General features: G+C 45.0%; 1 protein-coding gene across 5 annotated transcripts; it reads right to left on the reverse strand.

Moving 5' to 3' along the window:
- Positions 1-4: 4 nt before the first annotated feature.
- LOC136964293 (death-inducer obliterator 1-like) lies at positions 5-18746 on the reverse strand. 5 transcript variants are annotated; one of them, XM_067258549.1, is made up of 17 exons: positions 18675-18725; positions 16082-16151; positions 15576-15691; positions 14202-15219; positions 13383-13746; positions 12902-13168; positions 11438-11636; positions 8470-9046; positions 8197-8356; positions 7642-7758; positions 7298-7453; positions 6816-6975; positions 6165-6654; positions 5811-5958; positions 5527-5616; positions 5230-5425; positions 5-4118 (listed from the first exon to the last, which is right to left on the reverse strand). In XM_067258549.1, exons 3-17 carry the CDS (start codon positions 15655-15657, stop codon positions 592-594), a joined length of 7551 nt encoding a protein of 2516 aa, XP_067114650.1. In that variant the 5' UTR covers positions 15658-15691; positions 16082-16151; positions 18675-18725; the 3' UTR covers positions 5-591. The 5 variants fall into 5 exon arrangements, with proteins under 5 accessions (XP_067114650.1, XP_067114721.1, XP_067114494.1 ...); XM_067258620.1 differs by having other exon boundaries at positions 7346-7453; positions 11438-11639; XM_067258393.1 differs by having other exon boundaries at positions 11438-11639.
- Between the last annotated feature and the right edge of the window lie 4 nt (positions 18747-18750).

The raw sequence follows: 18750 nt of genomic DNA on the forward strand, positions 1-18750 counted from the left end.
ACAATAAAATGTTCATGGTATTTTCATGAAGGTTTATTAATAAGCAAGATTTCAACAAAATTAGGACAGACTTCAATGACAACAGCCAATGATTTATTCTGACTATACAACTTTTTTGTAGTTAACTGCTGAACACGCACATACACTGTATTGTCTGATGACAGACTAGATTACTCCATTTCTTATATACTCACATAATCCAAACCCTATGGCTTATAATTTCTACACTTAGAAAAGTCATTAAAACATAGCAGTATATACACAAATACATTCATATTTACATTTGTGATGGTTAGACGGTCAACGGTTACTTTGATGCTATTCTTATAAAAGAGTTGTAACGTGAGAACAGTATATGTAATATTAACAGTATCACATCCTAAACTTAAATTACATCTGAACAGTTTCTTCAAAATGGAGAATTCATAAAAGATTAGTGGAAAAAAAGATACAAAACTTAGACCTTTCAACTACAGTTGAAGGGTCTCAAGTTATACAATAATATCTTGTAGAAAAAAGGTTTAATTTACAGTTTTTAATGAAGTGGACATCGAATACCTTTAATTTACAGTCCAGGGGGAAAAACTCAGATTAGTTTTTGTCATTCTCCATTTCCACAGATTTCTCACTTGCTTTTGTGGTGTCGTGTTTAACATCTTTTTTATCTTCTCTCTTTTCTTTGCTTCTGCTCCTATCCCGGCGGTCCCGTTCTTTATCCCGGTCCCTGTCCCGGTCCCTGTCCCTAGCTCGGTCTCGGTCTTTCCCACGCTCTCGGTCTCTGCTCCTGGAGCGCTCCCTTCTCCGCTCCCTGGGGTCTTTGTCTCGTTCCCGGTCTCGGTCCCTGACGTCTTTGTCTTTGTCTCGTTCCCGGTCTCTTTCTTTGTCTCTCTCACGGTCTCTGATCCTCGCTCTGTCTCGGTCGTGGTCTCGCCTCTCAGGTTCCCTCTCCCTCCCCCTGTCCCTTTCACGGTCTCGGTCTCTTTCTCTGTCACGCCTCTTTTCAGGCTCTGACTCCCGGTGACGGTCTCCGTCTGGTTCTCTGTGTCTGTCTCCATCTCTACCTTTGCTGCGCTCTCTTTCCCGATCTCTATCCTTGCTTTTATCCCACTCTCGCTCCCGGCTCCAGCGCTTGCCCTGGCTTCTGTCCCACGGCCTGCCTCCATGTGGGCCAGGCTCTCTGTCCCTTCTGCGGTCCTCTGACACATCCCTCTGTCTTTCTTCAGACAGTCGCGAGGATGCAGTGATAGGCTCCCGCTCTCGATGGGCACCCTCAAAGCGGCTGGACCTTTCGCCACTGCGAGGCTCTGAGACCTCTCTGGTTGAGGCGCTCCTCCTCCTCAGGCTAGGCGAGTGTCTGCGCCAGTGTTCATCCCTGTGGGGATCTGGACTGTGACCTCCCATGCGACTTGGTAGAGGTATCGGACCCTCTGAAGGTGTTGGGAGTAGAGGCCCACTATGACGTCCTGGTCTCAAGTCATCTGGATGACTGTCAAGGCGGTACCGCTGGGGCCCAGTAAAATGCTGGGGGGGTGGCCCCCTGATGTCCTGAGGAGGACCACCCCGCGGGTCATCGTAAGACCCTCTGTGAGTTGGGGGTGGTGGAGAGGGTGCTCTATACTGTCCATGCTGCTGGAAGCGCTGTCCACTGATTTCTGCAAGGGGCGGTGGACCTCTTCTTCCCTCATACTGGTTGGGTGGAGGTCCCCTGTAAGGTGGGCCTGGCGGAGGGGCCTGGTTATCTTTGTATGGTCCCTGGTGGTGGTCCATGCCCTGTGTATAAGATCCTACACCATCTTTGTTGTACTGATCCATAGCGCCTCGGGGTGGATCCATCATGGGAGCTTGGGACACCTGATCTCCAAATTGAGAGGGTGGAACACCCCTGGGTCCAGAGAAGTGAGAAGGAGGTGGCACTCTACTGTCAAAGTGGCCAAGGGGTGGCCCTGTGAAGGGGGGAGGGGGGCCTCCAGGTCCAGGGTAATTAAATCTTGGAGGTGGTCCATTAAATCTTGGTGGGGGTAAAGCATTTTGTCCATCATAATTGGGTGGGGGTAGGCCAGGAGGGGGGCCTTGTTGTCCAATGTGTTGGGGGGGCATGGAGCCCATAGGGGGATCAAATATCTGAGAGCGAGGTCTCGGCCCCACTGGAGGGAATGGATGTGGGAGTCCTCTTGGTGGAATTATGTTCTGAGGATGAGGCCCAGGATGTGGGGGCTGCTGAGACCCACCCCACTGGTTTGGATAGGGAGGATAACCTCCTGGAGGTGGGCCATACTGAGACTGGCTTCCTTCACCTTGCATGGGTGGAGGACCATGAATTTGAGGAACCTGTAAGGGTGGTGGAAGACCCTGCATAGGTGGTGGGCCGCACATTGGATGGAGTCCCTGCATGGGTGGAGGAACAGACATGGGTGGAGGCCCAAGCATACGGGGTGGTCCCTGCAAGTGCGGGGGTCCATGCTGAGGAGGGAAACTGTTTGGCGACAGAGTGTCGGGGGCACCTCGATAGTCACTGTGAAAGCTTGATGTTGGTACATGTGACATGTGGGAAGAATGACTGTCACCCAGAGCACTACTAACATGGGTCATGTTTTGACTGAGTACAGGAATTTTGGATGCAGTGGTAGAGGTGTCATTAGTAGATGCCTCATAGTAGGAAATAGAGTTTGATTCTTGACTGTTCTGCTCATAATTAGAGATCTCGCCTACTTTTAGGATGCTGGCAGCATTCGGCCAAATACTGTACTTGTCCATCTCGTTCTCCACCTTGGTCGGCTCAATCTCCTCGGTTTTCAGTTTTCGATCTTCCATGTAGTTGACTTCCATGTCAGGTTCCATCTGCTCTCCTAATAAGGGAATGGAAACCTCGGTTTCGTCTGACTCCAAGAAGGGGAGCTCCTCTGTCATCACTTCCTCTTGTGACAGAGGTGTTTCTGACTGTTGGACAGCAGGCGGTGGCGGCGGCGGCGGTGGCGGTGAGGTGGACTCTGGGACGTGAGTTGGCATTTCTTCCTTCTCTCCAGAGTCTGCCGTTTGTCTCCTGCTGGCTGCTGCCTGTCGAGGATCCCGGCTCTGTCGGGGGTCCCTTTTCTGGTTCATCAAAGGGGTGACTGACGATTTCACCAACTCTTCAACCTTTTTACCCAGCTGCAAAAGCTGGCTGTTGGCCAGTAAGGAGGGCTGTGCCATTAAGGAATCAGAGACGGAGGTGCCAGCTGCCCCTGCGGTCGATCTTTGTTGGCGAATTGATTCTTCCTGCTCCTCAAGCTGTCTTTTCTGTTCTTCAATCTGTTTATTGAGATTGTCCAACATTTTCTGCTGATTCGTCCCACCTGTGGTTTCAATTTCAGGTGTAGCCTTAGCTTGACCAGGCGCCTCAGTCTTAACTTCCTCAAATATAGTGTCATCTTCTGGGTCATATGCAACATCATCCACCTCAGTAAACGGACCCTCAGAGTTCTTGCTGACCACTTTGGCTGTGTCAACAGTTCTCTTAGATGCTGTGTAGCCCATGCTGGGGTCATACTCCTCTTCTGGGTCATACGGCCGGTCATCCTCGTCCTCCTCTCCATGCTTCTCTTTGGAAATCTGTCCAAACTGCTGAACAATAGGATCTAGGAGTGCGGCAGGGGCAACTGAGCCTTCTCCCCCCTGATCAGGAGAGAGGGAGGCCTCAGAGTCCTGCTTTTTCTTTCCAAAGAGAGTCTTGAGAATGGTCTGCAGTGGGGTGGCAGTAGCAGAGGAGGCTGCAGAACTAGAGGAGGATGGGGAGTCTTTGCCTGTAGGGGTGGCTACAGCAGGAGCTTTGACAGAGGAGAGGAAAGACAAAACTGATGAGGTGGCTTGAGAAGTGGAGAAAGTCTCCGAGGAACTCAGAGCAGGTGGTGATCTTGGAGGGGTTGTACTGAAGGGAATCTCCTGGCTGAAGCGTGCACCTTTCTCTGCTTTGGCCTCTGCTTTGACAGAAGTGGTTACTTTTGGAAGGCCGCCATCATCCTGACCTCTGGTTTGTATCTTCGAACGTTTCTCTTCACCCTCCAAGGAAGCTCCAGGGCGCTTCCTGTCCTTCTGGCAAATCACAAGGCCAAGGAGGAGGTTGGGGCGGGCTGGCTCCAGTCCTACAAGACAGGAAAACACAGAGAGGCATGTGGATAGAATTCATATTTGTATGAATTGTGCAACTAGTCTGCATTTCAACCGTAATATTTTTTTGTTTAGTTAAATGAGAGCTTATTTCAAAGAGTGAACATCAAATAATTTAAATGACAATAGCTTTCACTGAAGGTATTCACAGTAGCAATTCACTGTAATATCAGTTTCACTGAACAAAAATGATCAAACGCTTTGCAGGTTAAGTTAAGAGTGTTCTATAAAGAAATATGTGATCTGAGTATGCACTGGTCACTATACAAACAAGAACCTGTAAAAAAACAACAATCAAGCTCAAACAGATATTTGGGATCTCCAGTTTTACAATGTTCTTTTTTTTGGTTTTGTAATAGTGTCTGTTTTTCTTATTAAGTATTGTTTAATTGCTGATGTGTAAAAGGTAAATAACACTGATAAGAAGTGATTGTAATGCTGCAACATGGTTAGTTCCATCTTCATCTCCATGGCTTTCAGGACTGGCCTCGCCGATGATGACTTACCACTTCCCTCCAAGCAAACAGCACTTGACAAATAAGGGACAGGTTGGGGGCTGATCCTGTACCTTCAGGTCATGTAGACTGCTCTACTAGTAAAGCGCCTCCGGTGCAATGTGAAACTTATTTAGCGTGGTAAATAATGCCCCCTACTCATGCAACATTCAAGTCCACCACACTGGTTACAAAGTTGAGCATAAAAACAATAAGCTGAGACTAGCAACTAAGGCTGCACCAACCTGCGATGCACAACATCCTTTATTTAAAAACGGACATGTGATACAAGATCAGAACACAGAGAACATACAGTGGGCACAATATGAATACAGAGGGGTATTACAAGTAAGATCATTAAGGTATGTGGGCGCCCCCTACAGTGCACACTACAGATCACATTCCTGAAACAAGCTCTCATTTCACATATAAAAAGTTGTTTCAACCATATCCCACAAACCCCCTGGGCATACTTACCATCTTGGAAAATCACTTGCTTACTTTAAATATTTTTTTAGTGACAGATTAAACCAGAATTCACTGTGCAAGTGTGGCCGTGAGTCATCCTAAAAGTCTCCCTACAAATTCTTACCTGGCCCATCGAAGGGTAAAAGTTTGGAGGGGAGCGGGTCCTTGGAGCTCAGGGGGATGAGGTAGAGGTCTTTGATGCGGCGGTTGTTGTTGGCGACCACTCCAAAGCGTTTCCTACTGCTAAAATAAGAGAACAGAGAGACATAGGCCACCTTCTCTTCCTCTGTAGCGGGATGGAAACGAATCAGGCACAACTCCTGGGAAAGAGAAAGGGAAAGAGCAGGAGGAAAGAGGTGACTTTGGTGCATTAGGAGAGGGGAGCAAGGATTTAAGAATGACAGAAATGGGTCGAACATACTTTGGACAGAGACGTCTTGAGTTTCCCAACGTAGTCCCACACTGTGGTGGGGGATATCCGGCCCCCGATGTGGATGGTGTCTGGCAGATCCTACAGAGGTTTGAGTGATGTTACTAATCAAAAGTCTCAATTCAGTAAGCGTCGGAATACCAATGTGTTCTGCATAACTAAAAACATTTGAAGTTCTTACATGGGTTTGAGACCAATCATAAACTGTCCTAGAGATTTTGTTCTCAGGGTTCATTACAAAAATTCAATTTTTGACAACAATGTGAATAACCAACCTCCTTCAGGTACTCGAAAGATCCAGAGACCAGGTAAGCCTTGGTGACAAACTTAGCAACAGTATGCATGTTGATAAATCCTTTCCATATCATCTCCTGGCCAGACAGGAAGAGAGCAGTCTCCCCCTCTGGAGGAGCCTCCGATGCACTGAATGGAACAAAACAATATTCTTCACCTAAAGGTCACTTGAACATTTAATAGAAGGAATGTCTTTGCATCTTACAGTGACAGGGATAACAATAATTAAAAACCTGTTAAAAACACCTTTTAGTTCATGAAAATAACATCTTATAAAATCTAGGACGGCTAATCAATTTGACCATACTATATTAATTAAGTTTGAGATAGAACACCTTGTTTCAGCTGAACCATATATCCTGGTGTCCCCTGAGGCAGTGGCTTTCTGCAGAACAGCTTTGGTGATTGAGGGTGGGGGAGCTGGGGGCATGGGCAGAGGCCCTTTTAGGACCACCTCTACAGCCAGAGGCACCGCAGCAACAGGTAGCTCTTCTGAGATGGGCGCCGCCATGGAGAAGTCCTGTGCAGTGTGGGTAACGGTCACACCAGAGCTGTGCCTGGCCATGCGGGGGTCTCTGCGGGTGATGCTGACAGAGGAAATGGTGGGCGTGGTGCTGAGAGGTGTTTGCGGGGGAGGAGCCAGGCTATGCATGTCCTCCTGAGGGGGCGGGGGCTCAGGCACAGGGGGCTCAGCGCTGGGGTAGAGGGTTGGAGTGACTTCACCTGAGGAGGACCTGGAGGAACGTAGTTCCTGTCTGGGCCTAACCTCTGGCTTCTTGGAAAGCTTGGCTTTCTTTGCTGCTGGCTCATCCTCAGCTTTCTGGCCTGGACGGTACAAGGAGGTCATGAACACAAGCGTTGAGTACAATGAAGGCAATTTTACATCGCATAAAACTAAACTAAAGGGTTTCAGGTACACAAAGATTTGAAATGTATGCGATTCACACACACACACACACACACACACACAAACATCTTTACATTACCTGTGCAGATCTTACAGTTGAGGTCAAATAGGTGGGCTCTGTGTTCAGCTGTCGTATCTTTCAGCATGCTGCTGAAGATATCTGGCATTACACTGCCACTGGTGGCAGCACTGGAGCCCTGAGCAGAGCCTGAGGGAACGGAACTAGACTCCTCCTGTTCCTGAGAACAGATGAACCAGTTACATGACTGCCCTTCATAGGACTCCCAATGATCCCAGAGTCCATTCATCACAATCTCACTGTTTACAACAACAAGAAACCTGATCTGGTTTCTGACTAATTATAAATGATGTGGAAATCATGTGATTAGAGCATTGCAGTAGGCTTCAGTAGCAAAATGTAGAGAATAGGAACGTTTGGCAAGAGTGTTAATCTGGAAATTGCACATTGTTGTTGTAACTCTGATCTTGCAGAAGTTCAAGCTCCAGTAAAAAGTGCAGAGAGGGAAAAAGAAAGTGAGAGAAAGAAGAGCCACCACTTACTGCAGCAGAAGCCATGCGAGGAGACGGGGAGGTGGCAGGGATACATACATCTCCATCAGACATGGGAGGGGCATCCTCCGTGTCCACGTAAGGATGACCTGTCTCACTCCTGTGGCCTGCTCTGGCATGCCCTGCCTGGGGCCGGGCGTTCGGAGTCTGTATGGACACAAACAATGTCCATGTTAGAGAACTCTACAGGAGACCCCAATACAAAATTGCACTGAGGAAAGTGTCGATTATGTTGAACAGGAATGGAATAGAAGTCAATGATCCATATTTGTTTGCTTTAACAAAGACACTCACAAATGACTGAATGCCTTCATGCAGAGCAGGGACATAGTTACCTCGGAGTTGTCAGGCTTTCGCCACTCTGAGATCTCCTTGGAAAGAAGCTCCTCAGCACTCAGTCTCACCAGTCTAAAGGGACTGACCTCCCCCCAGACCACCCTGTAGAACAGACCCTATGGGGATACATGGCATGTATTCATTATTGTTCATTTGTCCTATTAAAACGGGTTAATTTACAGAATACATTTTCAAGTATTACAATTTAACACAGCAATTTTACTGCAACCAATATTAAGTTCTCCTGAGCTAGCAGCAAGTTAAAAAAAAAAAGTGCTCTCTACAAAGAGCTTCTACGTACAAAAATACTGATAGTATGGTTTCGTGCATTACAGCATGTAAAATCATGCATGTGTTGTAAAGTCTGCCTCCATGCCAGAGTAATTTGCTTTCCTAATGACACAGCACTCTGAAAAAAGCTCACCGGCCAGCAAACATGCAAAATCAAAAGTCACAACAACAGCCTGTGGTAAGTAGATGCATTGACAGCATTTACTCAACAGATAAAATATATTTACATATTTACACAGTTGGCAAAAACCTTGTGGACTGACCTTGTTTTTGGGGTCTTTCAGATTGAACATGAGGGACCTATACTTGTTCTTGTACTTGCTGTCAGTGTTAAGGCACAGGTTGAACATCTCCTTCTCAATGGTAACAGCCAGTTTCCCCACCTCGCTCTCAGACATATTCAAATCATCACTGTCACTCACCCTGAAAGGAAACAACAATTAACAATGAAATCATGGCAGAGTTCATTTTTAGTTGAAGTGACTGGCATTATGTCTAGCATTAGCACGTTGTTCCCTTCATCATCATCAGCTCACCTCTTATAGAGGATGTCCGTTAGTGAGCGGCGGATGTTCTGTCTCATCTGGTTGTTAGGTGGAGGCAGAGAGGGCATGGAGGGCATGGTGGGGGCTGAAGCAGCAGGCTGGGGAGGCCTGGGGGAGGACGACTGGGTCTGACTGGAGGGGGCCGAGGAGACCGATGTCTGGGCTCTGGAAGAAGAGGAGTGGTTGGAGGCCGGGGTGTCCTTCTGCTGTGGTTGCTTCTTAGGGATGGTGAAGGTGGACTTTGTGACTCTCAAAGCTCCTGTGATGTGAACAGGACCGGGGGATGAGGTAGACGGAGCAGGGCCAGTTGAAGAGCCTGGTTTCTTGGACTTGACCGTTTTACTAGGGGGAGTCAATCGTTTCTTGGATGACTTGGTACTGCTGATTGGAGATGAAGCCCTCTTGCCCTTGGTGGCCATCTTGGATTCTTTAGGACGAGGGGACTTTTTGGTTCCTTTGGGTGGCGTGGTGGATTCACTAGGTTTCTTCTCCAGAGGAGCAGGATCCTTTTTGTTCTGTTCCTCATCACTCTCCTGTCCCTCATCACTCTCCTGGTTCTCTTTGGAGCCTGGGTAAACAAAATACAAATACAAATAAAAACCACAAGCGGTGGACCTTCAAAAGCACCTCATGACAAGTGAAGTGAACACGTGACAAATGCATATCTTCAACTTAAAGTATGAGGCATACAAGCACACCTAATGGGAAAGTTAGACCAGATTCACTTCACACACAGGATCAAAGAGGAAGGAGCACTGGACACCTTGTTGGATTAAGAAATACATGTTTTGATATTTTTACATGAATCTATATGTTTCGTGAGCTAATCATATGCACAATGGATCAGAGCAACATCAAAAAAGGGACAAGTAAACATTCCATTTATTTTGGAGATGTGAATCAACCATGTGAATAGGAGCCATGAGCCCACCACTGGAGCTCCACTCTGTCCTCTTCAACATTTAAACCGTTTTGTGCCACAGATTATGAAATGCAACAGGCTTTCTCTCAATCCCTGCAGGTTGTCCATTTCATTGACTGTACTTGGAGGATAAAGGGAGGGGCAACTCATTCTCTATAATGGCTTGAGGATGGACCAAATATTCCATTGTTTCCTACAACACTAAACCACCAAATCATTTTAAGGCTTCACAGATTTATCTTAAAGCAAGTTAATGAGTGCAACACATTACTTTGTGAAGTGCACCTTGAGGCAAATGCAGAATAGATGTACAATTTAAAAGCTTTTCAAACTCTTAAACTGACACGTATGGACCATATCAAACTTTTCTCTATACTGCAGATAATAAAACTGCATTGCATCTCACCACAAATGGTTTCACTTAATTTCAACGGAATTAATTGAATCTGCAGTAACACCCATCTAAACAGATATGTTTATCAAGACATTGCATGAGGACTTCCCATGCAAGTCAACTACAACCAATACATCACAGCTGTTGGATCACTGACATGACCATAACTCTGTAGGTGTACAACTTACATACACCTTAATAAAGGCAACCAAGATGCACCTTTAAACAAGTGGAATACAAAAGAAAAGTTATATCACTCAGCCGGCACCTGGATCATCTCTGCACACCTCGACAGAACTCAACCTGCCCTTACCCACACTATGGTTGAATCCACTGATGTGTTGGACAGGCTTACTGAAGATATAGCATGAATATTCGTGTAGCTCAAAACAAAGACATCACAATTACTATTGCCTTAAATCTTTGTTGTCCTGAATAATAACAGGAAACACATTTTCCTCTTTGTTCAAAAACACAAGCAATTTCTCCTGCCAAGTACAACTGGATCTATTATGTGTCACTACTGTCAATCTTTCTTGCTCTGAAATTGTGTGTATTTTACGGTCTTCAACTCCAGTCTTTCAATCTTCTCCCGACGTCTTCCTACACTTCCTTGTAGCTGCTTCAGCTGGTCTCAATTTCCTAAAGTGTGGACTCCCTGTCCCAGATGGTCACCGTCTGTGGGCTTCAGGGTCTTGCATCCTTTTGGACCGTGTAGAGAAGTAGCATATGCATCCTGATATTCACTGACCAGGATAACCCAAGTTGTCACGTGTGAACACCCCTCACATAATCAATCAAGGCATCCAACAATCAGTCATATCACCTTTTATTTTATCGTAAGAGGTAATTTCCCAGGATGTGGGATTCATGACATTCAATATGAATAAGGATGATCCAAACTCCAGCTTGTTTTTCACAAAGCTAGCAGTTAATGCTTTGCATTTTATGCTGAACAGGCTTACACCTGAATTTGTCAGCACAATGCGAGCTATATTGCTTCATAGGCTCATATAAATCCAGGGATAAAAAGTCACAGAGACCTACCTGCTGGTGAGAGATGGCACGGTCTTCAGACCAACGGCTGAGTTTGAGAGATCAGGATGTGGACACACACACACACAACCCCCCCGCATGGGCACAGGCACTGAATCCTCTCAGTGACATGATACACTCACATGGCATGGCCAAAGCAAACTAGCAAGGATGCATCTTTCAGCCATTAATGACCTCTTCCTTCTGATCCTGCATCCATTAACAGCCCAATATTTCAATCGAAGGTATATCAACTGATTTGTATTGTACTTACCTTTATATAGCTATGATCATACCATACTTACCCACTCAGTTGCCTAAATACAACTTCTGATAATTACTGCATCAAGTTCAAACTTCTGCTGACCTGACAGCCTGAATGCACATTTTCCAACCCACGTCTTTGTCATAAGAGCCCTTCTCACAGATGATTTATCTACGGCATGTGTTGGCCTGACAAGGCCACATTCATGACATAAAAACAATGTGGTTTCTTACACAAAGCCCAATGCATATATTGGTCAACTAGCTTGCTTGACAATGCCCTATAGTGCGAAAAGAAATCATGGTTAAGCTTGGATTATCAAGACCTTCAAAGAGATACATACACGCTTTGTTTAAAACTGTTGATATGGGTGTAGTCTTTTCTGGCGTTACTGCATTGTAATTATGGTCGCTGGACCAGGATGATGTGGCGGGTGGTGGTGGATGCTCCTCTGCGAGCTCATCTTCATCAGAGTCTTCATCCTTACTTTCAGACTCCTCTTCAGTTGTCTTCTTGCTGGCCTTCCTTCCTGTGGCAGCACTCTTCTGGGCAGACAAAGCACACATACATTCAATTAGATCCATTTGAGAAGCGTTTTGATATTAACATTAGGGGTCATGATTAATTAATGATACATTGCTTTGACAAACATCATATTAAGCTTAACATGCAGATATAATTAGGCTTATGTTAAGGGGGGGGGGGGGGGGGGGGGTAATACTTTGTCATATTTAGATACTTTTCCTTTCATTTTGGTTTATATTGACCACCCAATAAACTTTTCAGTTGTGACTTATCTTACACAGTCAAAGGGGATATTTGTCAATGTCTCATTCATTATTGTATTGGCAAGATAACGTGTATTTTTTATGACATGCATTTTGCAGTTCAAAGAATGTTAACACAGAAATGATTGTTAATTTAAATGACAACAAATTAAGAAACATTCACGAAAACAACCCTAATCAGTCAATGTGTTAATGGATACATATCATTTTAGCATGTTAAGGTATAAGAGCTATGGATAAAAGTTATCCATGTTGAAGGATCAAACGAGATAAGTCAGTTTAAGTTGCTAAGGTTCAACTTAATGTCAAGTAAAATATCAAAAGTTAATTTTCAAGTTAAGATCATTCATGTCCCAAAGTCACTTCTCTTGCATGATGTGGTCTCCTCTATAAACCATAATCAATTAGTCTACTACTATGCACTACTGACAAATTCTAAACCCTTCATAAAAAATGGGAATTCACTTTAGCCAAACACAAATTCCAACATGCAAACACATTTCAGTAGTTCAGACAAAATATGTTCACCAACAGTCAACACCTATCGTGCCATAGACTCCTAATTCATCTTTGCTATACATGGACCATGTCAACTGCTGGCTTGCCATCATTGTTATTTTAACTATTAATCCTATAAGGATGTCACACACTGGAAGGACAAGCTTCAATAGGATGAGAGAATTTATATTTTAAGCACGGTTGTGCCTTAGATTTCCTTGGTCCTTTGCACTATAGGCAAAGTATCTCCCCTCTGCACTCCTGCTGTTCCTGTTGAAGATGGGTCGCTGAGATGCTGGACCGTCAATATGACTTTAACTGTCCTTCTTGCAGAGGCACAACATGACAACACAAAATCATGCTACAACACAATCAATATCAATTGAGATGAATTGAGAACAGATTCCACTTTGACACATTTCTGAAGGGGGGGGTTCAGTTTAGTGACCTTAATGTAGATGGCGTACATATTTTACTGATCTTTACTGAAGTTAGACTGATCTGCAAGATCCCTATAGTACCTTAGGCGTTGACTTGCAAGGCTTCTCCTTCTGGGCTTTAGGTTTGTCCTTTTCTTTCTGCTTTGGCTCCTTCACATCTGTGATGGACTTCATGGCTGCAGCTGCGTGCCTCAGGATGCAGTCATTGCCACAATAGACAGAGTCTGGCTGGGCGTTCTTCTCACAGCCAGGTCCAATGCATTTGGGCAGAGAAGAACCTTCCTCGGCCTTCACCCCTGTCGGACTAGGCGTCTCTGGAGCTGCCTTCACAGTGGGCTGCAGTGCGGCCTACTCGCAAAAGATAAGATAATTGAAAGTACAGATGAAGACTATACGTTTGACATTCTGGGTCAGAGGTCGCTAGTAATTTCTCTAAAACTTGTGTAGGATTTGAATTGTCGCAAAAATAATTTAGCAATTCTTATACCACTGACAATACCTTCAGATGGTAATGAAACTGTGTGCATAAAACCCTACTGGGGTGCAAAAACACAACACGTACCGGCTGAAAGATCTTGATCTTCTTCTTCCCACTCGGATTTGTGGCTTTCTCTATCCTCCCTTTGATCCCCATGTCGTCCCCAGCTTTCTCTTCCGTCCCAGCCACGCTGGCGGATGAGGCAGCCACAGCAGGGCTCAACGATGAGCTGGGCTCTTCTTTACAGGTCCCAGCTCCCGCAGAGGCCTTGAGTTTCCCGTTCTCTGTGGCGGGGACAGCAGCCTTGGCACCGTGGCTCTTCTTGGCACTGCAGTTGGGGCAGACGTAGTCCTCCCCATTGCGCTCCATCAGACGCCCGCGAGCCTCTGTGATACCCACGCAGTCACCGTGGAACCACTCTTCACAGCGGTCGCAGCAGATCATGAACCTGGGCACAGAAAAGGACACTCAGTAACACAGTGGAGGGGCAGACAAGACAGACCCGCAAACTGCAATAGAAGGCGCTGGAGGTTTCAAAGCCAAGTCACTGACATGTGCATTGGTACATAAATGTAATGTGTAATCAAGTCAGTGGTTATAAAACCACAAGTCAAAAAGGTGCATGTGTGTATTCAGGCTTATCAGCTGACCCATCGGTGACTTGTTGAGCCTTTGTCTAAAGACAATTGTATACCCCTGAGGATGGACAATAAGTAACAAGTTGTTTTCATTGAATTTGACCAGTTGGCTAATCCTTCCATTTCAAATCAACAGGCAGGTCATAGATGTTATTTCGATCAGTGAATCATGAGCCAACATCAAAGCCATTCCCAAAAGCTGAGGAGCCATGATTTTACGCAACTTAATGACATCAAATTGTGAACAATAAATGAAAGTGCCTACCGTTTGTTGTGTTTCTGTCGACAGATGCAGTAAAGTGCATTAGGGTCATATCCTCCTTCTTCATCCGAGTCACTGGAAGATGACGAGGAGGAGGTGGTGGTGGTATCCTCATCTTCCTCTTCAGAGTCATCTTCCTCCTGGACCTTTAAGGACTTTGGACCAGGTTTGGCTTTCGCTTCTCTCTTGATTGAAGTCGAACTTTGACTGGCTGCCATCACAGGAGATCTGCTTGATGTACGCTTTCCGCTAGTCACTGTGGGCTTCGTGTTCTCCTCTTCGTCCGTTTTCTCTTTATTCTCAACCTCCACTTCAATCTCTTTCTGGCCCAATTCCTGATTTTTCGGAGCCTCCGCTTGATCCTCTACGTCTTCATCTCCCTCTGTGGGACTAGGCTTCTCAGGTTCCAGCTCCTGATTCTCATCTTGGTCTTTTAGCTGACCCGGATTCTTGGACGGAGGCTTCTTTGGGGTATCTCCACCGCCACCCTCTTCATTGTCATTCTCTGAGCTTGCGTCATCTTTGACCAAGCCGCCTCCCCCCTTCTTCCCTCGACCCCCTTTTGCCTTCCCAGTGACCTTCTTCCTGCTTCCGCTCCTCGTCCTCACTTCAGGGGACTCGCACTTGTCGTCCACGGACTTCACGTCAGCGCTGCCGTCAAAGCTGGCCTCCGACGCAGTCTCTGCATCGGTGGGAGTTTGTGATGGGGGGTCCCCACCCTCGAGGCTGGCAGGCCCACTCCTCCTCCCAGCTCTCTTAGTGGTGAGCAGGAACTCCTCTAGCTTGTCCGTGCGTTTGGCCTGCCTCCCACTACGGCGTACAGGCCCTCGGCCCTCCTGGCTCTCAGAGGCCGCCTCTGCCGGCATGTCTCGCTTGGCGATGGTGGTCCGTCTGAAACCCCAGGTCTTCCTAAACTCACTTGAGGCCTTGACAGATTTCTCTGTTTCCTCTAGCTGTACCTCAGGAACATGATCGCTCTCCTGCTCTCCTTTTATCTGTATTTTATGCTCCTCTGTGGTTGCTGTTGATAAAATCAACACCATGTTAACAGAAATGGAATGGCTTAATGGAGATAGCAGTTATACAAATGTTACACAAATGTTACGCAAGTCATGATATCATACGCAACACAAATAAACACAAAAAAAAAACATTTAAACCCCTTCTTCTAGACACTAGGCTTACGATCAGGGCTACACTGTAATCCTGCATGCAAGTAGAACAAAGTGATTCTCATTTGCATTGATCATTTTGCTGCTACTTTAAGCACAACCAAATGAACTTTGGGTAGCAAAGGATCCAGTGGTGCAGTTTTGTCTGCAAAACGTGAGTCGAAGCAGCACCTCTGATTAGTGAAAAGAAACTTGTCTGAGGTACCTTGAGAGCTGTTATCCAAAGGATCCTGACTCTGCTCTGGCTCGGGAGCTAGAGAGAGCTCAGGGCTCACACTCTCCTCCATAGATGGAGTCACTCACTACTTTGAAACAGAATATCTACAGTTAAGAGAAGAGCACACGAGACAAGCTAGGAGTTACTCTTGCGGTTTTAACAGACATGAAGTACGCCATTACAAATGGGTTCTCCGAATTACGTGAAAGTTACTCGGAGTGCAAAAAAATCCAATTTTAAATGCTACACCATATCTGTGGTAGTTAGTGCTCCCTTCCTTATACCATTGCCCATTAAATGTTGCCAGTTTAAGAAGTCATTCCATGTTACACAATTAACATTTGTTTTTGAGCACTTCAGACTCCAGCCCAGCTCAAGTAAACATCAAACTCCTGAATCCATGTCAAATATTTGCAATAATACTGACCGTGGGAAATTGATACAGAACATGCAATTACCAAAATTTTTACTTAAAATAAACATGACATTTGTACCTGCAGCTCTAATGGTGGATTGCTTAGATGAGAAATGGCTTGATCTCCTCTAGATACTAGGATACCAGACCTACAAATTAGACAATGCATCAGGTCAGAGCAAGGGCTGAGTGCAGGTTTTACTTCTAACAAGCAAGGGTACAAAGCTCTTAGTGCTATGAATGTGCAAATCATTAGCAAAATGTGTCATCTTAAGACATGACTACGTACGTTTACTCAATAGCACTTCCAGTATAGTCCTATGGATAACCTTAAGGAGTGAGTTATTTTTCCAAAACGGAAGCTAGCTAGTTTTAGTCATCTTCCGTTACCTAGCATAATAATCGTAGCAATGCTACTACCTGCTAGTGTTACTTGTTAGCCTCCTAATTGTAAATTTTGAAGCTATACTATAGCGTTTGTCATATAGTTTGTCTATCGGAAAATAGTCGGTTGGAATGTTCAGAATCACATGTGTGACGCTACTCCTTAACGGGTTAAGTAAAGTCTTTTACTTAATGGTTTATTTGATTATTAGTTTGTATATACTGCTACGTTCACACTTCAAGCCTTAATGCTCAATTTAGATTAATGGCTCAGATTTGTTTTGGGCTATTCACATGTGTGGCCAATATAAGATTACAGTGTGAACTGGTCGCGGTCCTCCTGACCCCCCGCGCAAAAGAATAACAATTACGTCAAACGCAGCTCATTGGCCATTTCTTCACCTACGCTTTCAGAACAGTATCTTGCTTAAAACCATATTTGAGTGTAGCATAAATTAGAATAGTTATAATCTGATTCGGTGTGATCTGTGCTGTTCACAATCAAGGGGAAAAAACGGCTCCGAGTTATACGAGCACATAAATAAATAAGCCCCTTTTGCGTGTGTCCGAGAAAAGGTTACGCCTGGGCTGCAAACTTAACTTGAGCTTTTATTTTGCGTCTTTCCGCGGAGTAAAATCTGTAAACCGTCTATGGTCAAATCCGCCAGCGGCCATTTTGAAAATGTACGGAGTCAAACACACACATAGGATTGCATAAAAACGATAGTCACAGTCAATACAAATACGCATCAGTGTGAACCAGTAGTGTCTGTTTTATTTCGTAAATCCCTTAATAAGCCATGCGTATACACATTGACTTGGAGCACAACAACCATTTTAATTACCTAAAAGTTACAAGCTACAGTACTGGAATTGCATGCCACCGTTTTGTCAATGCTCAAGTGATACAGTAAACATAGAAATGCAAAAAGCCATGCATGTGGAGGATTGCGTTTCAGAATATCTAGTTCAGTAGGCATATGGCCTATGTCCGTTAAGTGAGTTTGTGACAAACGTAACTACTGTAACTCGTTGTGCTAGGACAATCTAAACTAGCGTCAGCCAAACTAGCTCAACTGACTGACCGTGACGTTTGTTTAAGGAAGGCTTGTTTGCACTTAGCTAGGCCTGCATAACAGTGTTGACTTCGAGGACATGCTAGCTTTAATTAGTTAGCATCACAGTATGTGTTATTGAGTATTAACACATTGTGTAGCGTAGCCATGTACGCAAAGTTGTCGGCCCACTTCGTTAGCCAGTAAGCTGGCTATCCGATTCATGATCTGCACCACACGGTGGACTGTATGCGGCCTTAACAGTACATTGAAGTAGTAGAGTAGTTGTAGTAATGTGTCCCACAAACGCGATACATACAAGTAGATCATTAGCTAGCTAGCTAGCAAGTAATACTGAAAATGGTCACGGGATGGTTAGCTGCATGATACTGCAAGCCATCTTCTCATGTGTTCATCGTCGATCCGTTTACAAGACGTGTTATAATTAGTGCTATGGGGTTGAAGACATGGCAAATGCACCACAAGAAGCGTTTTGCTAGCCTGCAATAATGTAGGGTTGAATGGCTGCTGCTTTCTTGCTTAACTAGCTTCTACAGTACTTGAAGTTACCTGAAAACAAAAACGATCATGCTGCCAAACTACTCGAATTATCATAGTTATATGATGCTGTAACCACTATTTTACACGTGCAATGAAGATTGGCTGTACAAGGTGATCGATCACGTATACTCACAAACTTGGTTTGAACGCTAACCAAGTAGCTAGTACTAGGTCAATCATGTCAAGTGTCCAGTACTGTACAGTAACACTAAATGTGTGGCTGGCCTTCCTTACGTTTCAAGTTTAAGTCGTTAGCTCTTAAAACGTCGTTTGATTCTTCTCCAAGCTAGCTAGCTCTAGCACTATGCCTGACGTCGACTTGTTCAAAAAAAGACATCTGGTTTCAAGCCTTGTCAATACCTTACGAGTGATTCTTAATAAAATGGTCAGTTATTTACACTTCGTAGGCTAACTACATTTGCATCTCATTTCATTTAGAAGGACTAACACAAGCTTCCAGAAAAACGGGTAATAGTACGGTTGTTAAATTGCTACGCTGTGCCACGCTTCGCGACTGCCATTTCTGTACTGTAGCTAACTGCTGTCTGCAGCCTAGCTACCGATTCGTGTCTTGCAGCTAGCAACCAATCTATTGTAGATAACATTTAACTTTAATGCAAAATATCAATTATTATTGAGAACATTTATTCTGGAAATTATAAACTCGCCCACCTGATAAAAAATTCGACGGTAATTTGCGTTCTTGACAGTCGGTCAATCCTCCATTTTCATGGCCTTGCGTTTTCGT

This window comes from Osmerus mordax, chromosome 1 (assembly GCF_038355195.1).
Source record: "Osmerus mordax isolate fOsmMor3 chromosome 1, fOsmMor3.pri, whole genome shotgun sequence".
NCBI lineage: Eukaryota > Metazoa > Chordata > Actinopteri > Osmeriformes > Osmeridae > Osmerus > Osmerus mordax.

Bases quoted from the DNA above. Each gene is read 5' to 3' on its own strand.
- LOC136964293 (XM_067258471.1), bottom strand. From the start codon at position 15,657: ATGGAGGAGAGTGTGAGCCCTGAGCTCTCTCTAGCTCCCGAGCCAGAG. The intron at 6,976-7,297 runs GTAAGTGGTGGC...ATCTGTTCTCAG, and splicing joins CTCGCATGGCTTCTGCTGCA to GAACAGGAGGAGTCTAGTTC. The intron at 5,617-5,810 runs GTTGGTTATTCA...AAACCTCTGTAG, and splicing joins CTTTCGAGTACCTGAAGGAG to GATCTGCCAGACACCATCCA.